The 19480-nt window shown below is 34.9% G+C and overlaps 1 protein-coding gene across 5 annotated transcripts in view; it reads right to left on the minus strand.

The window, feature by feature from the left end:
- The window catches only part of UBR1 (ubiquitin protein ligase E3 component n-recognin 1), a 139948-nt gene that overhangs the window by 24208 nt on the left and 96260 nt on the right, over positions 1-19480 (minus strand). For 4 of the 5 annotated variants that reach the window (XM_072808941.1, XM_072808940.1, XM_072808942.1 and 1 more), the window contains 11 exons: positions 18900-19105; positions 17415-17508; positions 16518-16667; positions 12199-12296; positions 10152-10245; positions 8941-9089; positions 6601-6656; positions 5491-5587; positions 4419-4486; positions 3203-3353; positions 246-333 (listed from right to left, as the gene is read on the minus strand). In XM_072808941.1, coding sequence (XP_072665042.1) covers positions 246-333; positions 3203-3353; positions 4419-4486; positions 5491-5587; positions 6601-6656; positions 8941-9089; positions 10152-10245; positions 12199-12296; positions 16518-16667; positions 17415-17508; positions 18900-19105 — 1251 coding nt within the window. Of the gene's footprint in view, positions 1-245; positions 348-3202; positions 3354-4418; positions 4487-5490; positions 5588-6600; positions 6657-8940; positions 9090-10151; positions 10246-12198; positions 12297-16517; positions 16668-17414; positions 17509-18899; positions 19106-19480 lie in introns of all 5 variants that reach the window. The other variant, XR_012022710.1, reaches the window with a different exon arrangement.

Below are 19480 nucleotides of genomic sequence, written 5' to 3' on the forward strand. Positions count from 1 at the left end.
CATCTGTCAAAATTCTATCATTTTTTGCCTATGTTCCCAGAACAGTTTACAAGAGTAAAGACATGTTCAAATTTGTTTCAGTCTCAGAAACAAACAAATGGGTAGTTGTTATCCCAAAAGCCCTTAGCTGATTTTTAAAAACTGGAATTAAAATGGTTCAAAGTTATTTTGCCAAACAACTGAACTAAGAGGTAGAATTATTAAAACAATACTGGAATAGGCTGGACTAACAGATTGCTACTCACCCACTTGTATACTGAGAAACTTCTGCCAAGAAAGAAGATGCAGAACGAGCCTCTTCACTCTCTTCTTGAACCTGAGCAAGGGGAATGTCTGAAAAAGAAAATCTGAAAGATAAATGTATGAATTTGCTTTCAATTTATAAATTACATCTCAATTTCATGGTTCCAGGATAATAAACAATGTCAACTCACTGAGGTTCTTTTCCTTGCTCTCAATCTAAATAGCTGATTCTAAATATTAAAACTGTTAGGTAAACTTTATCAGTGTATTAGGTGAAGAAACAAACAGGACAGAATCACACAGATATTTAATAAATATTTATCTCAGAGGTGCCTAAGTGATGCAGTTGGTTAAGTGTCTGACTCTGTTTTGGCTCAGGTCTTGATCTCATGGGTCATGGGACTGAGCCCTGGTGGAGCACCGCTTCGGAATCCACGCTCAGTGAGGAGTCAGCTTGAGATTCTCTCTCTTCCTCTCAAATAAATAAATCTTTAAAAAAAAAATTACCTCATTGTAATATGACTAGGTAAACAAAACAAATTAGTGGTAATAGAAATTCAGCCCCTAGAAAGGGAAGCAAATATTAAAAAAAAAAAAAAAAAAAAAAAAAAGGGAAGCAGGCAGCTATCCTATCTTTATGCTTAAGCAATGAGACACTTTAAAAAAATGTTGTAAGTTAATTTTCTTCCATTAACCAATCCGTAAAGAGGACCATTTCCAGCAATTACTAACTCACCCAACTTAGGTTAGAACTGAATTTCAGTTTTATTATATTAAAATGGGGATAAAAATGTCAACCTGTAGTTCACTGTGACAGATGGTTACAGCCCATTTGAATATATGCTCTCATTTTAAAAATGCTTTTTAAAAAATATACATTAATTCATCTGAAAGACAACAATTAAAATTAAGCCAAATCTCTAACTTTGGTTGGATATTACTAATTCTTCTCCTTTCCAGTTAGGATCTCTTTAGGAAAAACATACTTTTTTTAAAAGAGGAAAATATATTGTCATATTGATATTTCCAATTTAAATGTAACAATTCAATATTTGTACATGATTATTTGAGGTAAATTTTATATGTAATGAAATACACAAATATTAAAAGTATCATTTGATGAGTTTTGACAAATGCAAACACCCAAGTAACAAGATTTTTTTTTAATTAATAAACTTCATTTTAAAGGTTCATTACAAAACTGAGCGGAGGGCACAGAGCTCCCATGTACCTACTGTCCTCACACATCCAATGTCATCCCTGGCTATCAACATCTAGCACCAGAGGGGTACTTTTGTTATAATCAATGAACCTATGCTGACATCTCATTATCATCCAAAGTCCACAGTTTACATTAGGGTTCATTTCTGGTGTTTTATATTCTATAGGTTTTCACAAATATATAATGACACATATCCACATGATAGTATCATATAGAGTAGTTTCACTGCCCTAAAAATTCTGCCTATTCACCCTTCTCTCTCCCTTAACTTCTGGCAATCACTGATATTTTTACTGTCTCCATAGCTTTGTCTTTTTCAGAGTGTCATACACAGCTTATCCTTGAACAACATGGGGGTTAAGGGTGCTTGCTGACCCCTCGCAGTCAAAAATTAACCTATGTCATTTGAGCTCTAAAAACTTTAATAACAACCTACTGTTGACTGGAAGCCTTACTGATAACATATCTAGTCAATTAACATATTTTATATATGTATTTTATATTTATATACTCTATGTTTTATATATTCTATGTATCATTTGCTGTGTTCTTTCAATAAAGTAAGCTAGAGAAAAGAAAATTTATTCTGCAAATCAAGAGGGGCGCCTGGGTGGCTATCAGTTAAGTGGCTGCCTTCAGATCAGGTCATAATCACGGGGTCCTGGGATCAAGTCCTGCATTGTGCTCCCTGCTCAGCTGGGAGTCTACTACTCCCTCTCCCTCCACCCTCTGCTCATGTGTTCTCTCTCTCTCTCGTATAAATCAATCTTTAAAAAGAGAAAGAAAAAGAAAATCTTAAGAGAGGGGTGCCTAGGTGCTCAGTTGGTCAAGTGGCTGCCTTCAGCTCAGGTCATGATCTCATGGGTCCTAGGATAGAGTCCCAAATGGGGCTCCCAGCTCAATGAGGAGTCTGCTTCTCCCTCTGCCTCCCTCTCCCCATCCTGGTTCATGTTCATTCACTCGCACTCTCCCAAATAAATAAAGTAAACCCCCCACACACACAAAAAAGAAAAAAGAAAATCGTAAGAGAAAATACATTTATAGTACTGTATTTATTGAAAAAAAAAAAAACTCCATATAAATAGACTGTCTCAATTCAAACCTGTGTCGTTCAAGGGTCAATTGTTGTTGAAATCATATAGTATGTATTCTTTTCAGATCTGCTTTTTTCATGAAGTAATACACATTTAAGCTTCCTCAATGCCTTTTTATTGTTTGAATGCTTGTTTCTTTTTGAGCTGAATAATATTCCATTGTCTAGATGTACCACAGTTTATTCATTAACCTGCTAAAGAACATTTGTTTGCTTCCAAATTTCGGAAATTATGAATAAAGCTGCTATAAATACCTGTGTATAGGCTTCTGTATGGACATAGGTTTTCAGCTCATTTAGATAGATACCAAGGAGCATGACTACTGCATCATATGGTAGGAGTATGTTTAACTTTGTAAGAAAGTGCCAAACTGTATCTCCAAATGGCATGGAATTCCTTCCTCTCAGCAATGGATGAGAATTCCTGTTGCTCTACAACTTCACCAGTACTCAGTATTTCTGTTTATTTAAACTTCATCCATAAAGAAACATATGATCTTTCAACAAGAGATACAATGTAGAACTTAGGATTTATATATATATATATATATATATATATATATATCCGATTAATCACAAGCATAATTAATTTTGCCAAAAACCCACGAGTGTTATTTATAGCTAACAACTGATAGGAGCTTTACCTGTGTCTATGGTAAGAAGGATCTGAAGCATGTGTGCCATGGTGATCAAATGGAAGAGATAAAGGTGGTTATAGGAAGAACTAATTGATGAAGGCTGCAGATCAACAGTGTCATCCCAATACAAGGATGGGAATGCTAACACAGCACCAACCTATGAGAGAAAATGGACATCAAGATGGGTGACCACAAAGACCAGCATGAGCTAATTTCATAACCAAAGTGTCAGATGCTGCAGTGTGTTTGTATAGGTGTTTTTATAACTACTTAGTTTTCCTCATTATTCAAAAGAGTTATCTAAGAATATAATATACTACAAATGGAGAACACAAGTTGCTACCAAATAGGTTATCCCCTTTGCTGAAACTTCTTGTTCTAGACAGTGGTCTCAATCCTGTCTCCGGCTCAGAAGATTCAACATTACAATAACTTGGGAAAGTCTTAAAATAACACTGATTCACAGGCCAGTCTAATCAAATCAGAATCTCAGGGTATAGGGCCCAGTTACTGACATTCTTTTAAAGTTTTCCCAAAAGATTCCAAAAGACAGGAGTGACCACCACTGGGCAGAGTCCTGGAGGATACTGGCTAATCTGTATCCAGAAACTCTGTGCTCCCAACCTCACCAATGATCTCCCTAGAGAACTCATTTTGAAGGAATGGAGTCACTGCAGGAATGGAAAACTTGGGGGTTATTCTGTATGTTGGTAAATTGAACACCAATAAAAAATAAATTAAAAAAAAAAAGGAATGGAAAACCTCTACAAGAAACTTATAAACAGTTGCCACCCATCCATAGGCGTTTGAGGGAAGCCTAGATATGTCAATGATCTGGTCCCCAACACCACATAATCAATGATTTTAAGATAGCTCACACCATCATTTACTGCTTATAATGTAAACAAATTAAGAAAAATGGGGAAGAGGAAAGTTTAATATTTATTTAGAAAAAGTCTGCTTGGACAGACACCAACTAAATATAATCGACTAGGATGATAGCTGTTACAAAATAAAGAGTAAATGTGCTTTCATTTCTAAAGTGATTCTGATGGTCTTAGTCAAATCTGCATCTATTTGTAAAGAGAATGGGCAAGAGACTAAATTTTATAGTTTGAACATCAATAAATTTATAATTCTGAACAAAGACCATTACTTTGAATGAGGAAAATACATAAAATTATAAACTTGAGAGACTTAAGAAATTTTGTTGAACACTTACCAAAACATGAAAGAGATCTATAGATAGGAGACAAGGTGTATCTTCTGATTTTAGGTTAGGAAGAACAACTAAAAGAAATCAAACAACAGTGTAATTCATTCAAATAAGACAGTAATGTAGTTTAATATAATGTAAAACATCTAAAACAAAAATATAACAGGGTTATAAAATACAGGAACTGGTAAATTGACACATCACATCTTTGAGATAGGGGAACCACAATTAAAGAGAAATTAAACTGAGAAGAACTTCCCAGAAAACCTTGTATATAATTTAAGGGTTGAAAGATAAGATGCAGGAGGAAAAAAGGTAACTAGCATAACAGAAACAGAGACTATTCAGTAAGTATTTGCCAATGAATAATAATTACTTTTATATAGTATTCCTTAATACTTTTTTTCCTAACTACACATTTCTAAATGTTTTGCGATACATAAAATATGTGAGCAAGTTGGAGCAGGGAGCACTGAGAACATGCAAAGCAGTGTAAGTGAAATGAGGGTGAAGAATATCCTCCTGAACCAGCAAAATTAAACCTATTACTAAATGATCTATCCATGTCATTGATCCCTTTTCCGATTAAATTACGATACAGGGGATCCCTGGGTGGCTCAGCGGTTTAGTGCCTGCCTTTGGCCCAGGGCGCGATCCTGGAGTCCCAGGATCAAGTCCCACGTCAGGCTCCCGGGATGGAGCCTGATTTTCCCTCTGACTGTGTCTCTGCCTCTCTCTCTCTCTCTCTCTCTGTCTATCATGAATAAATAAATATAATCTTTAAAAAAAAAGATTAAGATACAAACATGTTAGCAGTTGTGGATGTTGGTTAAATAAAGCCCCTAGGTGGGCACAAGGGATGTAGGTTAAAAACATTTGAAAAATAAACCTGAGTTTTAGAATAAGATTGCAAATATTATAGAGGTATCAAGGTCTTTCGTTTTTTTCTTTTGTAAAGCTGCTGTAGTGAGTGTTCAAAATTAGTGCAGTGTATTGTTTCTTAATGAAATATGCCACCAGAAATGCAATGGAAAATACTATGTAAATACTAATGTAATAATAATTTAGAGAAGACTACCTGAGAGGAGACGAATCAGGTGTTTCTGTATCAGGACCTGAGGACAGGTAATCTTCTGTGCAATGGCAAACTGCATTAATGCTTTCAGACCATTATGCTAGATTTTAAGAGACGGAAAGATAAAGAGATAAGGGAAGATGATAGGCAGAAGTCATTCACTGTAGAAATCAATCCCAGTCTGCAATAAGTTACAGACTTATTATATACTTTACATTCTTGCAAATAAATTACAGTATTTTTAATACTTTTAGAAAGTTTTATGAACTCATCAAAATTTTAACAGATTTTCCTATGACAAAGAAGTATGCAAGTTATTATTTCAATTCTCATTTAAGTATTCATTTTCACCAGTTGATTTCTTAAATGTCTGGACTAGTTTACTCTGTTGAGGCCTGGGCAAAAAAACGTATTTATAGAAATTCTAAAATGATGGCAAGCCCCCCTCCCCCCAAATTCCACTGAATTCAGGAAACATCTTCTGCTTCCTAACCAGAAGGCCAGGAACTGTAAAGCACAAGTCCCCTGTGCTAGCTGTCAGGAAAATAAGAGGGAAATGGTTAGGAGGGGTGTGGTCAAGGGAATACTTGGTTGCTCACTCTGTTTTCATGGGGCTATTTCTTGAGCACTATTTTCCAGAGTTCCCTACAATATGATGCTTAGGCCTGGAGATAGGAGTATAGTCTTGTAGTGCCAAGATCTGCCCATCAAGGAGCCATGGCTTAGTTTTATTCTTGAATTTACTATGATGATTCATCTATAGTTAAGCCAGCACTAATACTTAATATTACGTGATGGGGCAAAGTTAGTGAGGAAGGAAAATGTAGGAGACACCAGGTTTCTGACTTGGCAATAAACAGAGAAGGGGAGAATAAGTAATAAGTATCACCTGAAATCTCTCTATGAATTACATTTAACCACCAAGATTGAGTAAGCTCTCTAAAGTGCACAATACTGGCCAGTCTCCTAAAGTACCTTTAAAAAAAAAAAGATTCTAAGTTTAATAGAAAAAAGAGTGAATTAAAAAAATGATTTAAAAAATGATAAATTAACTGTAGACTATACCAAAAAAGCCTACCATGAGTTACACATACCCTGCTGGAATATACACACCTGTCTATTTTGAAGTGCTCCAAACAGAGGTTTTCCTTCATCTCCCAAGAGGTTTTCTCAAAGAGTAAGAAAAACAAAAATAATAAATCCTGAATACTGCTATAATTGTATACTTGGTTTCTATCAGATGTTCTTTAACTAATTTTATTTTTGACCAGATTATTTGCACTTTCCTCTTCAAAGTTTCATGTTTAAGTCTATGCCAAAATTTCCAAATTTTTGAGAAAATATTATAGAAGCAAATGTAGATAACTTACAAATTGTTACTATAAATAATAAAGCCCCTGCAGCTATCTATAAAGAATACTTGGGAAAAACAAAGCATCCTGGTTCATTTTTCATCCTTTTAACATCTCTTCTATGCAAAAAAATTTTAAACAAGTATTTTTTAGTATAATCACAACCTATTTTGTTTTAAAATACATAAGGCAGATCCAAGTAATTATTCCTCTTATAGGTACTATTAAAAAAGAATTATACTGCTAGAAAAAAAAAAAAAAGCTGAAAATACCCCATCCTCCCCCTGCATGGATTCATATATATTTTGTCTTGTTGGCTAGGGCATTTATTGCTAAATTACTTCTATTTTCATTGACCTCTGGCAGCAGACACATCTAAGAGTAAGGAAGGCTTATTTCCTATTTTCTTTTTCCACCTTTGAATGGACAGTAATTGAAGATGTTATATATTGATTCCTTAACTGTAGTTCCTAACTATGCCAACACATCCTGGATATGTCTCTCCACACCTATAGGGAATGAGATAAGTTAGCTGCTTATGCACTAGGAATAAAGTACAGTACTTGTCCACTGGATGGAAAACCACTGTGAAAATAGTATAACAGGGCAGCCTGGGTGGCTCAGCGATTTAGTGCCACCTTCAGCCCAGGGCCTGATACTGGAGACTCGGGATTGAGTCCCACGTCCCTGCATGGAGCCTGCTTCTCCCTCTGCCTGTGTCTCTGCCTCTCTCTCTCTCTGTGTCTCTCATGAATACATAAATAAATATCTTTAAAAAAATAGTATAACCAATTACTAGGTTACAGAATCACAAAGAAAATTTAGTCCTATTTTCCAGTCCTATTTTCATCATTTTTATGACAAAAACTATGAACTTTTAAAATGTTATCTGTTTAAATATAAATTTCTGTTTCCTAATGTTTGTCTTGCCAAAGACAGTAAGGTGTAAAATACCTTTACTGAAAGTCTCAAGATATTTAGTAGTAGATCATGACTCTGAAAGAATGCTTTACATTTCTTATCAATTTGTTCAGATACTATTCTATTTAAATCTCATCTTCTTACTTCTCATTTTATTTAATCATAGTACATATAAACCTGTGTATTATCTTTTATCCGTAATTTAAGTCTGACAAGTTTAGATGTAACTCCTAAAATCTGTTTAGGAGGCTGAAGCTGGTATGCAGGAAGGTTTTGTGAAAGAAAACTTAACTTAATTTGAAACATGAAATAGTGTCTTGCTATAAAAATATATTTAAAATATATTTAATTTAAATATATTTAATATATTTAAATGAAGAAAAAGTGGTAGACTCCATTAAAAATAACTGCCAAAAATATATATTGGAAAGGGAAATTGAAACTGTTTTGGACAAGGACATAGAAAAATTACAGTTCTTCCTCTTTTTTAGATAGTGAATCTTATGACTGTAATAAGCAAATATGCTAATCTTAAAACCTAATAGTGAATCTTATGACTGTAATAAGCAAATATGCTAATCTTAAAACCTAGGCAATTCTTCACTACTACACTATTCTCCCCTCCCCAGCTTCCCTGAGATATAACTGACAAATAATACTCTGTAAATTTAAGGTGTACAACATGTTGATTTGATTGCTACACTGTTCTATAAAAAGCCTTCAATATGGTAGGGAATTTGTCAGTGGCCTTCCCTTTTGACCTCTCAGTTCCCTCCTAATTTGTCTCTCCTAACTACCCCAAATTTCCTTTCCCTTTCCTGATAATCTTTTAGATGACTTGTTTTCCCTTTACTGGACATTTCTGGCTTGATTCTTTTTTGCCTTTTTTCTCTTGATCTTCTAGTGTTGTAAATCTGCCAGCTTTTGAATATAGCTTGCTTCATGCAATACCTTTCAAATATTTTGAGCTTATTCTGCATGTGGTCAATAATGTAAAAAGGGATCGATACAAAAGTTCTTAGACTAAATGGCATCAGGCCACACTAATATTCTGAAATACTAATAGTCCTCCAACAATTCAAACTATTTTAAGCCATCAGGGAAAATGGGAAAAATTTTGGTCAACCAATGTTAATTCTGTTTCTATGAACCCTCCAAAGCAGTCTCTCATAGGTTTTACCAATTGCCTGGACAGTGAAAGCACACGTGCTCCAGGTCATCATGGGGATTCGAGGATCCATTTCATCAGGAGGTACTTTCAGTCCAATTCTATAAATCGTTGTAGCAAAGAGAATGACCATTTCCTTGATGCTATTAGAATATTTTATCCTAAAAATAAAACAAGAAAAGTTTATATAGTGATGTAGTAAAAGGGGTTGCCTTCTGAGAAGTCCAATTAGGTATTAAAGTACCAATTTAACTCCTTTGACAAAGTAAACTGCTCTTTATCAAATTAGAGATTACAGCCTCTGAAGATTTATTTATTAAGGGAAAATGGGAAAAGCAGAACTGTATCTTTATAGGTGGAAAAATCTCTCTTACAAAATGGTAATGGCCTATATGACTTTATTTCCTATTAAAGATGCAGTAAATGATCACAGCAGAAAGGATGCAGGTCCAAATTGAGGACTGTCTGCAGAGAAGTAACAAAATTTAGAGGAAACAGATCTGATCTAACAAGTTTTGTGTCTGGAAAAGGGAATAAGAAGGACTTCAGTGGTAACAGGGTATGTCTGTGTGTGTGTGTGTGAGAGAGAAAGAGAGAAAATATACCATGTACTTGGAATGATAATTTCTGGTTTCCTGAACTTTCTTTCCAAAAAAGTATTTTCAATAGCAATGGGATACGTAATATAAACAAGGATCACAACTAAAAAAATGTACATCAGATAATATTTATTAAATAATAACACCTGATTTCAATACATTTTATTTTTCAAAGTGTCTTCACATAAGCATTTTTCCAATAACTTTATGATGTAAGATAAGAGGGTACTATTTAAATTTTACCTACAAGAAAAATGAATTGGGGAAGTGGGTGACTTGAGACCTTTTAGAAGTCAGAGGGCAGGTTAGACAGGATTTAATTAAAGTCTCTTAAATGCTGTTCTTATTGTAGGCAAGACTATAGAGAAGTGGCATTTTTGTTGGTCAAAAACGGTTAATTGTAGGCCTGGTTCACCCTAACACATATTATCCTAATACCTCAAACCACTTAATTTTATTATACAAATAAAACTTCAAGGAGAAAGAAACAAGATAAAAATGGGGCAAAGAAATAATTTTACAAATAAAGCAGGAAGGAAGGAAAGATGGGAGGATGGAAGGATTATTCTTCACTCTTATTTTCACAGCCATTTACAAACTTCTCTTAATTATTTAGGTACTTACGAAGGCTGAATTCCAAAGCTGAGGATAGAATGGAACTCAAAAGTGGAATCGCCCATTCCTTGATCAAATAAAGCTGGAATTGTTGGGTTTTCTCCTTATAAATGAAAAAAAAAAAAAAAAAGGAAAGAAAAATCATCCGGGTTTAGTGTGACACACAATTTTATAGCTTTTTAAAATTATATATGACCATTTTAGAAAACTTAGAAAGTGTTAATAAGCAATAAATAATCATTCAAAATTTTTCTACCCAAATAACATTTGGGTGATATTCTTCTGTTCTCTATATGAATGTTACACAGAGATTTTTTTTTGAAGGACAAAATCCATAGTACTGTTTTATATCTTGTTTTTCACCAACAGATCATAAATGTCTTTCCACATCAGTAACTCCCTCTCTATAGTTCCATTTTTAATGGATGTAAAGTATTCTATTAGTAAGGTGGCAAACAGTGAATAAGAGGAGGATCTGGAGCTAAGTTGCCTGGTTTTGCATCCTAGCTCTGTCACTATTACTAAGACCTTGGGTAAATACAAACCTCTTTGTGGTTCCATTTCCTCATTAAATTAGAAATGTTGTTCCCCTATGTAGAACAAGTTATTTTTTTCTGGCTGCTTTTGAGATTTTTTTCCCTTCATCTTTGGTTTTTAGCAGTTTGGGTATGATCTATGTACTTGTGGTTTTCTTTTAGTTTATCTTTGAAATTCACTAAACTTCTCATACATGTAAATTTATGTCTTTCACAAAATTGGTGAAGTTTCCAGCCATTATTTCTTCAAATTTCTTTTTCTGTACCATCCTTCTTCTTTTTGCGACTTGCATGACATAAATAGTTGATTTTTAAAAATTGGGTCTCTAGAGCTATGTTCTCCCCTCCCCCCACTCTGATTTTTTTGTCTATTCTTCAGACTGGAGAATTTCCACTGATCTAATTTCAGGTTCACTAACTCTTACCCTTCCCAATTCCATTCTACTATTGCGTCCATCTAGTTAATTTTTATTTCATAGAATATTTTTTCAATTCTATTATCTCTATTTGGTTCTTTTTTTTTAATAGTTTCTATTTTTTCTGCTAAGAACTCATTTTTCTATTCATTTACCTTATGTTTATCTAGTTATTTAAAGATTTTATTTAAATTTTTTTAAAGATTTCTATTTATTCATCAATGAGAGAGAGAGAGAGAGAGGCAGAGACACAGGCAGAGGGAGATTCAGGCTCCAGGCAGGGAGCCCAACGTGGGACTCGATCCCGGGTCTCCAGATCACACCCCCAGCTGAAGGCGGCGCGAAACCGCTAAGCCACTGGGGCTGCCCAATGAGGGGCTATTTATGATCCTCTGGCCAGAAAGAGAGCATCTCTCTTGAATTTTTTGCTGCTCATGTCCATTGCAAAGCTCTGTGACTCAGGCTATCCTGAGGTCAAAGCTGGCAAATGAAACAGGAAAAAAACCCAGGAAACCTACTGCCAAACATTCTTTAAATTTGGACTTCCCTCCTCAACTGCCTGCCATTGATTACTTCTCAGAGTCTTTAGATAGTCTTATCTCTCAATTGTAAGGAATATATAAACGAGGTAACAGTTCTAGAATGTTGTTTTGTTATTAATTAACAAAATTAGTAGGAGTAATGGGTAAGGCTTATACTATGTACCATGCACTGTTTTGCTTTACATAGAATAACTCAATCCTTCAATCAGTCAGATAGGTACTATTACTATTTCCTCCTTGCAAATAAGAAAGCTGAGGCACAGAGAGGTTAAAAAACTCATTCAAGATCACAGAAACAGTAAGCAATGGATTAAAGATTTAACTCCATGCAATGTGACTTTAGATTAACCACTGTCTACACTGCTTGTCAGTATGAAAATTATTTAATCAAGTCAAGCGATTTAAGCCAAACTTAGTCTTGGCTTTGAAAACCTTTAGTTCCTGATATTCAACAAATCTGTATTGGCAAACCATATTTTAGAGTAGTAAGTACTCCAGAAAAAATTAAAGACTCTGACACTTAAATTTCACACAGCTAAATATAAAATAATTTTAAGCAAACCTTTGGCATGTTTCATATTATAACCTGATATTCTGGCCAGAACAGTCTGTATCCACTGTGCCAGGGTCAAAAGTTGAGCAAGAGCTTCTGCATTCTCACTGAAAAATGACATTTAAAAATGATTAAGCTATTGGCAGAAAGGCAAACTGAAAAGCTGAACTTATAGAGTATTTCTATGGATAAATGGTTGTATAACAAAGTCAAATTCCTTCAGATTAACTTCTTAGGTACTAGAAACACATGTCTAAAAACGTAGTTTTAACATCATTTATAATAGCCACAATATGGAAGCAAATTAAGTGTCCACTGACAGATGAATGGATAAAGAAGATGTGGTATATACACAACAGGATATTACTCAGCCATTAAAAAGGATAAGATCTTGCCATTTGTGACAACATGGACAGATTCAGAGGGTACCATGCTAAGTGAAGTAAGTCAGACAGAGACAGAAAAGTACCATATGATTTCACTTATATGTGGAATCTAAGAAACGAACAACAAACAAAGCAAAAGGAGACTCAAAAATACAAAGACAAACTGGTGTTGGCTGGGGGCTCGGCAGGGGAATGGGCCAAAAGGGTGAAGGGGAATGGAAAGTACAGGCTTTTAGTTATGGAAAGAAAAGTCATGGAGATGAAGGTACAACATAGGGAAGGAATATAGTCAATGGTATTATAATAGTGTTGTATGGTGATAGATGGTAGCTACACTTGTGGTCAACAGAGCATAAAACACAGACTTGTCAAATCATTATACTTTATACCTGAAACTAAGGTAACACTGTGTGCCAACTTTATGTCATAAAATAAATAAATAAAAGTAAAAATGCAGTTTGGGGAGGGAGGAGAATTTTAAAAGTACAAGAAATAAGATACAACTCATAGCCCAACACCTAGAACTAACAAATGTCAATAAATGGAATCACCATTCTGATTGCTCAAAACAAAAAGGAGGTGTCATCACTGATTTCTCAGATTCTCTCACAGCCCACCTTCGAATCCAGCAGCTAATCTGGTTGGTTTTACCTTCTAAATACATCCCAAGCAGATCACTTCTTCCTATTTCCACTGTTACTACTCTAACCCAAGTTACATTATCCCTCACCTGAACTACTTTCATACATTAATTAACTATTTTTCCTGTTTCCACAACAGTGCTTCATTATTATTTATGTATTCATTGTATAACAGTCAGGGGGATCTTTCAATATGTAAACATGATATCATTCCCCTGTTCAAAATACTCCAATGGTTTCCAATCACACATAAAATACTATGTGTTTTAATACTAAAAATCAAATTCTAATTTTTAATCTTACAAGCCCTTTTATGATCTGATTCTTTGCTTGCTCCATTCCAAACATACTGCCTGCCTTTCTGCTGTGCCTCTAATATACTGATATATTCCTACTTCAGGGCATTTGCTCTTTATACTGCCTGTGTTTGGAATTCTCTTCTCTCCCAGAGAATAGCACTACTTGTCCTTCACTTCATTCAGGTCCCTATTCAAATATCATCATCCCAAACAGCAGCGCCCTGATGACTGTGTCTATAATCTCATGTACATGGTCTGTTTCTAGACCTTTACCCTGCTACTTTCGTTTTGTCATAGTATTTCTCACTACTTAACACTTTGTATTCATATGTTAATTGTTGGTCTCTCCTCTCCTTAATACATATTCCATAAGGGCAGGGACTTTACCCAAACTGTTATTAACAATCAACGGAGACTAGACACAATGTTATTAAAAAGGATTATTGAAAGGACAGTCTTGAGTGAAGTCAAAATATATTCATGAACTGTGCTAAAATTCATGTATCTGGACATAAATTTGACCTAAGAATTTTTTCGGTTCTCAGAAAGTATACTATGGTTGGTTATGACCAATATTCTTTAAAAATATCAGTTTATTATTAATTTTGGTTAAGTTTTTTATATGCTCTTAACTTTAACATCTTATAGTCATGTTGATTTTCTAAAAACAAAAGAGGCAAATATATTCAAGTACACAGGTAAGTTCAAGTGCCTAATAAAAATGTTATAATTATATATTTCAAATCTTTTTTTTTTAAGATTTTACTTATTTATTCATGAGAGACACACACAGAGAGAGAGAGAGGCAGAGACACAGGCAGAGGGAGAAGCAGGCTCCACGCAGGAAGCCCGACGTGGGACTCGATCCCAGGTCTCCAGGATCAGGCCCTGGGCCGAAGTCGGTGCTAAATCACTGAGCTACCCGGGCTGCCCCAAACCTTAAGTAACCAATGTGTTACAACACATAACAAGTGTCACAGGGTTCAAAGAGACCTGGGTGTAAGGATTGATCTAACTTTAGAAAATACTGCCTTGAAGCATCCTTTTTGCTTTTTTGTTTTTTTTTTAAGATTTTATTTGAGAGAGAGAGAGAGAAAAGAGAAAGAATGCACTCAAGAGAGCAAGAGCATGAGAGAGTACAAGCGGGGGTGGGGGGGCAGGGAAGGGCAGAGGGAGAGGGAGAAGCAGACTCCTTGCTGAGCAGGGAGCCCCACTCAGGGCTCAATCCCAGGACCCTGAGATCATGACCTGAGCTGAAAGCAGACACTTAACAACTGAGCTACCCAGGCATCCTTGAAGCATACTAGTCTCTCTCTCTCTCTCTTTTTTAAGATTTTATTTACTTGAGAGAGAGAGAGATCTCATGAGAGAACATGGGCAGGGGGTGGGGGAGGGGGCAGACTCTCCGCTGAGCGGGAAGCCTGATGCGAGGCTTGATCCCAGGACCCAGAGACTGTGACCTGAGCTGAAGGTAGACACTTAACCAACTGAGCCACCCAAGCGCCCCTGAGGCATCCTATTCTTAAAGACATGAAGGGAAACAGGTGCTGAATATTCTTTTAGAGAATCATTTACACATTTAATAATCCTTGCTTGAGAAACCACTGTGTAAAAACGGTTTATACAGGCTAACAAGAGGTTGGAAAAGTCACATAATTTTATTATGATTTGTTTAATTTTCGTCTTCATGTGTATAGTTAAATAAGGTTTTGGTGTCAGGTCTGGGTTCAAATCCTAGGTCTGTCTTGGGACAAGTAAAAACTACTCAGTCTCCAATTCCTTATTATTTAAACAGGAATAACAGTACCTGCTTTTGTTAGACTATTTTGAGTATTAAAAAAAAAAAAAGTAACATAGCTTGGTAGAGTGCCTAGAACATATCTATTATTCAAGAGATAAAAGATAAATGTTTTTGATGCCACTTTTTTCCTAGAAGATGACATTCTGAGTAGAAGACAATTTCCTTTTTTTTTTTTTTTTAATTTTTATTTATTCATGAGAGACACACAGAGAGAGAAAGGCAAAGACAAAAGACACAGGCAGAGGGAGAAGCAGGTTCCACACAGGGAGCCCAATGTGGGACTCGATCCCGGGACCCCAGGATCACACTCTGAGCCAAAGGCAGACGCCCAACTGTTGAGCCACCCAGGCATCCCTAGAAGACAATTTCCAAATCAGGTTTTCTAATGACATGGAATAGTAGAAATAGAACAACTATTTACTGACCCTGATTGCCAAGCCCATCACCTCTAAGCCCTTTTGTTGTGGAAACATGTTAAAAGTGTTATCAACAAAATCATTTTCTTTAGCAAAACGTAGGTCAATTATTACAAATTCATTGAGTTTTAAGAAAATAAAATAACAACAATGATACTGTTATCATCATGTACAATACTAACACAACATAGACATTTAAGTGTTATAGTTATCATAACAAATGAATAAATTTGCTGTTAAATTCCATTTACAAATGGTCAGAAAAGTTGAAAAACTTAGTCTAAAACTCAAAAGCTATCCGTGTATCCAAGATACATGACAAATCTAGTGTTTTTTACTTTTATAGTACACATTTTGTCCACATCTCTACAACTAGAAAATTGGATCTTCAGAAAAAATAGAATTACAATAAATAATATAAAGACCTTTAGAGAAACCAGATTCTAAAAACTCTAATGATGTCAAAGGATTCTATCAAAGAAATGAATATTTTCAGCATCTTTTCTCCTTTTCTGAATGCTAAGGTAGAGATCCAAGTTCTATTGCTTTCATGGCTGTTAGAAAATACACACACAACATACAGATTTGATTTAATGAACATTACAGTTATTTTAGAGACCAAAAATGGGACTTTTCATTGTATTTTAAAGGCAGAATACAAATTATGAAAAGGAAGTATTGCCTTAAATAGCAAAAGAAACCAGGAATCTAATTAAAACAGACACAAATAAAAGGATTAAAGATAGCTTGATAAAAAATTAAGCTAAACATGAATTAAAATATACCTGTTTATCCTTTGAGGTTGCAAAGGAATAATGGGGATCACAGTATTGCACAGAGACTTGCAAAGAGGGCAAAGATATTCTCCACTCTCCAAATCAAAAAGGTCAACATGAATGCGCTGCTGAGAGCTCAGCTGTACAGCTTCAAAATACCTGCAAAATTCCAAGGCACGGGTCCGTTCAGAATGATACACTTCTCTAATCCAAGTGACAAAAATCTGGAATTTTTGCCTCAATAAATATATTTAGAATCTACATGCCCCAATACCCAAGTTATAATTACAGCTTATATTCTTTTGGGGGCAAACTGGAAAACTATCAGGGCAGAAACAAATTTAAAATAATTCTACTGAGTCATAACACGGCTCTTAACTGAACAACATGGAAATATAATGTAGACACTACTTCCCTCAGTTTCCTTTGGCCAACTATAGTAGTAAAGGCTGTTACAGGAAACTAATATGTTTTAATAATGCCAAAAGGGTGAAACCTATACAAATGATTTCCTAGGAATTATATTACTGAATTTTTCTCTTCCAGAGGTGGAACTAGAATTTTTTGTCCTATTTTATTTCAAAAAGGTACTTTTCACTGTTTCAGGGAAATTAGATTTTTTAGGAAGAAAGTTTACAGCTTTTACACAAATACTGATCAAGAGCAACTAGCTAGCTTATGGAAAGGAAGTACAAAGGGATAGTGAAAATTTAAACTTGATAACTTTTTACACCCACTTCTAAAGGTGATAATGAGTATCATGCAAACAGAATTAGTAATCAAGAATGCCTTGATTATTTACATAAGGAAAGAAAGAAGACTGAGAAAACATGCCTTTTTTGTGGCTCTTAGTGAACTTCAATTATTCCTAGTTTCTTTCAAGAACATGTCAGAAGGACAACTTACTTCTGCCAGCACACCGCATGCATTACATGACCACAGCTTCCTGTGTAAGTTCCATATGCCAAGTCTGGATCCATGAAGAGTGGGTCCACAGTTTCTGGTACAGGAAGACAAAAGTAGGAGGTATGTATTCATCTCCCCCATGGTCATAAAATGGGGGGAAAAAGAGATTATCAGGCCTAAATTTCTAACCATAAACTTTCTTAGGAATGTCTAACTAAACCGTTATCGTATCATGACAGCAGGAGATATATTCTTCATAGTAAATTAAATTTTTAGAGAAAAATATAAAGCTAGACTTCCAGGTAGGATTTCAAATTAAATGAATTTAATGACAACTTCTATATTTGATTTGCATTTTTATTCTGAACATTAGGTTTAAGTTGCTTTGTCTTGGTTGTTGAAGCAATTTTCTATGATTCAAGCACAATCTGCTTCTGTAATTTTAAGAGTAATTTCAATCGCTGTTTAAGGGATACTTAAGGCATTATAATCTACTGAATAAAAGCAAAGATGAAGTGGCTCAAAATCTGGTTTCATTATGTATAACTCATGGTCTTGGGTAAATTATTTAACTTCTCCATGCCTCAGTTCCTTCATCCATAAATGGAGCCAATATTGGTACCAAATTCATAGACTGGTTGTGAGGATTAAGTGAGTAAAATACACAAAAAAAGCACTTAATCAGTGCTTGATGTATAGTAAGTAGTCAATAAATGCTAGTCTTTTTTAAATCATTATTATTATTATTACAAGAGTATTTTATAAAGCAGCTCTCATGTGATATACAAAAAAATTACCTAATTTGTATTCCTGCCAAGAAAATATTTAATACGAACCTATTCTTGAGGCAACAGACAAATCCACAATGTAAGACACTGTACAAGACAATAGGTCTGCGTTTTTAAAGAAGTTATTATCATGAAAAAAAGGCTATTTTAGGTTAAACTAGACTAAAATAGACATAATAAAAGCAATGCATGAAACATGTCTGCATCCTAAATGAAAAAAAGAAAAGTCTAGCTAAAAAATAAGATATTTTGAGGGCAGCTGGGAAAATCCAAATATGGATTTTATATTGGTGATATACCTAAATTACTCATCTTTTTAAATATTATAATGGTATGATAAAGATATATAATAGATTATCCTCAATTTTAGAAAATGCATGTGGAAAGATTTAGGAATGAAAAGTCATATGCCTGCATCCCACTTTCATAAGGTTCAGCAGAGAAATGGATATAGATAGGCAGATAGAGATAGATTGAGCAATGTGACCAAGTGTAACAAAAATTAAAATAAAAAAATAAAACAAAAGAGCCAACAAGGCATGTTAAGACCTGGAGTCCATTTTACATATGGATAAAAATGTGATCTGACTACATAAAGCTAAATACAGTCTCATTCTCAAACTTCTTTCAATATTTTTTCTAAGTACATAAGTATAAAAAGAAATGCCCAAAAGGATATTTATTAAACAATACATACCCCCTGAGAGTTCTATAGGTTTTCCCCTGTGCTGGGTTAAGGCGGTGGATTTCTGGACACAGGCCGATAATACCATGGCATTATTTTCTATTTTCACCTCTTGTTCTTCTTGGCAGAGGATGCATGTCAGCACCTCCTTTTCAGTAACAGTCGGACCCCGTTTAGGACCCAAAGCAATTCTAGAGTAGTCACTGACTGCTGGGGTGCTACCAAGAGAAACGACCAGAAATGAGGACACAAGTTTTGGTCACTTATTTTTATAACTTGGTAGATTTTAAGTAACTATAGGGCAAGAAGTTTAAGGACAAAAATAGTAAAATAAAAATGGTAACTTAGCAATATTAGCTTAAAATCTTTCCCTTTGATTTTTCTGACTCATCAGTTAATCTGCTTATTAGAAAATACATTTTAAAAAAATATTTTATTCATTTATTCATGAGAGAAACAGAGAGAGAGAGAGAGAGAGAAAGAGGCAGAGACACAGGCAGAGGGAGAAGCAGGCTCCATGCAAGGAGCCTGATGCAGGACCCGATCCCGGGACTCCAGGACCATGCCCCAGGCCAAAGGCAGGCGCCAAACTG

This window comes from Canis lupus, chromosome 32 (assembly GCF_048164855.1).
Source record: "Canis lupus baileyi chromosome 32, mCanLup2.hap1, whole genome shotgun sequence".
NCBI classification, from domain to species: Eukaryota; Metazoa; Chordata; class Mammalia; order Carnivora; family Canidae; genus Canis; species Canis lupus.